Below are 3605 nucleotides of genomic sequence, written 5' to 3'. Positions count from 1 at the left end.
ATATATATATATATATATATATATATATATATATATATATATATATATATATATATATATATATATATATGTTGGTGATTTTAGTATCACCCATGATTTTAGTAGTAATGAGATTTACTATAGGCCGATGCAATTATGCGTTAAAGCTTGGAAACGAGTTAGGAGTAGTGCGGAGTGCACGCTCGTAGAGCCAACGTGTAATTGACTGCAAGTAATTGAAAACGGGGTTCCAAGGGGCGTAGCCCCTGGCGGGGTGCGGGGCAGCGCCCCGCTGGGGTTCCAAGGGGCGAAGCCCCTGGCGGGGTGCGGGGCAGCGCCCTGCCGGGGTCCAAGGGGCAGAGCCCCTGGCTTTTGAACGTTTGAACCTTCCCAGCCGTTATTACCGTTTTTCTTGAAAAGGTATGACTTTTCGTTTTCAGTTTTCGTTCTCCTATAAAAGGGGGAAATCTGGCCTCGGTTTAGGGTGACACACAAAAAACCATTCTACGTTCCAGAATCTTTCTTTTGCCAGAAACATTCTTTCTTCAAGAATTATCCCCACAAAGATTTCGTGAACCCATGCATAAATAGGGTCGAAATACTTTGTTCGGAAAGTGATCGAACACGATTCTTCGAAGATTATCCAGGATTATCAATTAATTATCTAATAATATATATATATATATATATATATATATATATATATATATATATATATATATATATATATATATATATATATATATATATATATATATATATATAAAAAAGAGAATTACACATTATCTCGAGGTAACTTTCTTCTCTTCTCTCTATTTCTTGAATCCTTTCAAACCTTCCTTTGTATTTGAGGTAGCGAATTCTCATTTTGTAATTTCTTATAGCTATTTCAACGAGATTCCAAAAATATGCTCAAAGAAGAGTCATTATTTTGATGCTCTCGAATAATGTCATATGCTATATGTTTTCTTATAATTTTTTATTTTAGTTAATTACATTTCATTATATGCTATAATATGTTTTTATGAATATCTGGTGAATCTTTTTCCCTGATGTGGATAACCAGTAAGGAAATATTTTAAAACAATTATAGGAAATGATATGTTCAAAGCATAAGGCTAGAATATTTTGATAGCTAAGTAATAGGGAAGAACATACTTTTTCATTCGAAAATGATATGTTCATTTAGAAAAGATTATAAGTAAAAAGCATGTCAATATGCCATAGCAGGTAAAACTTAAGAGGTCCACCATTAGACATTTTTTGGGTGCATATTATGGGAACCAAAATGATAATGAAGTTCTATGTTTGATTTGAGACTCATAGCTTTTCTGCTTTTGGATGGTGCATCAGATTCTTATCCATTCAATTATTTTCATTCTTGGGATTTTCTTCCTTTTAGAGCCACTACAAACATGACTTTGAATTCCTTTTGATTTTCATTGCAATTTTGACTAGTGTTGTTAAACCTATTGCATATGTTAATTTAATAATGGGAGTGAAAGATCCAACATGACAAAGTATATTTTGATTTTCATTAGTTTCTTGTCAAAACATCTAGGACAACAACAAAATCAAAAACTTGCTAGTGATGCTAACAAAGGACCTTTGTCCATGATTACTCAAGACAGACATTGGGAGCACAAGATACAATGTTATTTGCAGAAGAAAGCTGTGATGTGAAGGAGCTGAAATTCTTGTTTTAATCTGAATTACCTGAAATATGCATCATGAATCTAAAGTTAAATATCATATACTACTTTAGTATCAACATAACTAAAAAGTAATGAATCAAGAGTAAAGTTTTCATACCAAAACTTTTGGGTGTTTTGCACTTGAAGCATTCAGTTCTGCTAGCATAATTATGCACTCCACACCCATATCTGAAACATGAGCAGCAAAGAAAATGAAAATGTATTTCTATGACATTAGTCTCATCAATACTCATGTCAATATGAAAGGGCTAAGTCTAATTATAAGCATTTGCGAGTGCGAAATTACCTAGTGCAAATCCAATCACCAGTTTTCCATCCAGGGGGATAATTGCAGTCAGAAGCTTCCATGTTCCCACCAAATCCACTAGAGTAACCATTTTTCAATACACCACATCTATAACAGCTTGTTCTGCTAGCGTAGTTGTGAGCTCCACAGTTCATACCACTGCAATACCAGTCACCTGCTAAGGTTTCAGTCCAGTTATATCTATAGGTTTCTGGATCAGGACCTCCAATCTTAGGGTATCCACAATTTTGACATGCATCCCTCTTCTTGAAGTTTATGTGCTTGCAAGCATTACACATCCAATCTCCTCCTGACCAGCTCATTTTTCCTGTTACATTACATGTATCAAAACTTTACCTCTATTTTTCCATTAATTCTCAATGTGCATATGATAATCATGTATAGGGTAAGTTATCTGTGATGTGAATTATAAACAGATAAACAAGAAGCTAACCTTTTTAGAAGAAAGAAAAGGAATAATCCAAGTATGAGGCAAGTAGTGATTTAAGGTCCTTTGAGTTGTAGTTTAAGAACACCTTGTAAAATCCAGATGGTGGTTGGTGAGTTTTATGGTTAGGTTGAGAAGCTATATATACTAGCTGGTGACTTATTGTGAGGGGAACATAAATGAATGAATGTCTCTTTTAGTACTTTTGTAATCTAGATATCAAAGAACTATCACTTGTCACATATTCTTGTTTCCTTACTTTTCCTTCCACTAAAGGATGAGTTTAGTTTCTATGGATTGAATGTGTTAACAAAATTTACACAATCATTTACTCATGTAACGTCATTTTATATTATCACTTTCTAAAATATCTCAAAAAATAAACTTGCCACTTTTATGAAAACGAAACCGAAATAACAAAGTATAATCAGTTTTTTCATTGGCAAGAAATCTATAAGGATAGAAAAAAGGGAAACAAGAAGAACACCACAAGTTGATTATAAACCGTTATTCTTTACTTTTTCTTTGAAAAAAGATTACAAGTATTATAAAATAGCAAATAACATCTCTCACTCTCATTCTAATTAGGATTTGCGTTATACAATGATGAGAGACTAGTATGTTATTTATAAGAAAACTAACATACTAAACTAATAAGTTTTTATACACATGCCCATTACACAAGTTAATATGGAGAACAAACTAACTTAAATAATTAGGCATAACAAACAAGCCCAATTTGATATGCTAACAATCCTAACATACTCCGACTACAACATGTGAACAGACTTCAACAACATGCTAAAGTCCTGTCAAATTGTCGAACCAAGAAGCTACCCTTCGACAATACTAAAGTTCAATCCAATATCTCACAAATCTCCACCTTGAAACAAACTCTATAACATCAAGGGAACAAACTAGCTTTCTTCATGGAACTTTATCAACTGCATACAATGGAAAAACTTGCAACTTGGTAATGTCTTGGTGACCATATCAGCAACATTGTGATCTGTCGAAACCTTCAGCACTTGGACTTCTCCATGCTCGATTACCCCTATGAAGAAATTCAGTCTCATATGTGCTTGGTTCGCTTATGATAGGCTGAATTCTTCAACATGTGTATAACACTTTGACTATCACATTTAACAGTGATAACTCGACCTTGAAGTTTCAGCTC

General features: G+C 33.6%; 1 protein-coding gene across 1 annotated transcript; it reads right to left on the bottom strand.

Moving 5' to 3' along the window:
- Positions 1-1500: 1500 nt before the first annotated feature.
- On the bottom strand, positions 1501-2542 carry LOC127095695 (uncharacterized). The gene is made up of 4 exons (XM_051034374.1): positions 2435-2542; positions 1981-2308; positions 1792-1862; positions 1501-1695 (listed from the first exon to the last, which is right to left on the bottom strand). The coding sequence occupies exons 2-4, from the start codon at positions 2301-2303 to the stop codon at positions 1682-1684; spliced, it is 408 nt and encodes a 135-aa protein (XP_050890331.1). The 5' UTR covers positions 2304-2308; positions 2435-2542; the 3' UTR covers positions 1501-1681.
- Positions 2543-3605: the final 1063 nt, after the last annotated feature.

The sequence above is a fragment of the Lathyrus oleraceus genome, chromosome 1 (genome assembly GCF_024323335.1).
Source record: "Lathyrus oleraceus cultivar Zhongwan6 chromosome 1, CAAS_Psat_ZW6_1.0, whole genome shotgun sequence".
NCBI classification, from domain to species: Eukaryota; Viridiplantae; Streptophyta; class Magnoliopsida; order Fabales; family Fabaceae; genus Lathyrus; species Lathyrus oleraceus.
This window is presented reverse-complemented; position numbering and strand designations above follow the sequence as displayed.

Excerpts from the sequence above, each read along its gene's own strand:
- LOC127095695 (XM_051034374.1), bottom strand. The coding sequence starts at position 2,303 with ATGAGCTGGTCAGGAGGAGATTGGATGTGTAATGCTTGCAAGCACATA. Across the intron at positions 1,863-1,980 it reads GGTGATTGGATTTGCACTAG|ATATGGGTGTGGAGTGCATA; the intron begins GTAATTTCGCAC and ends CTCATGTTTCAG.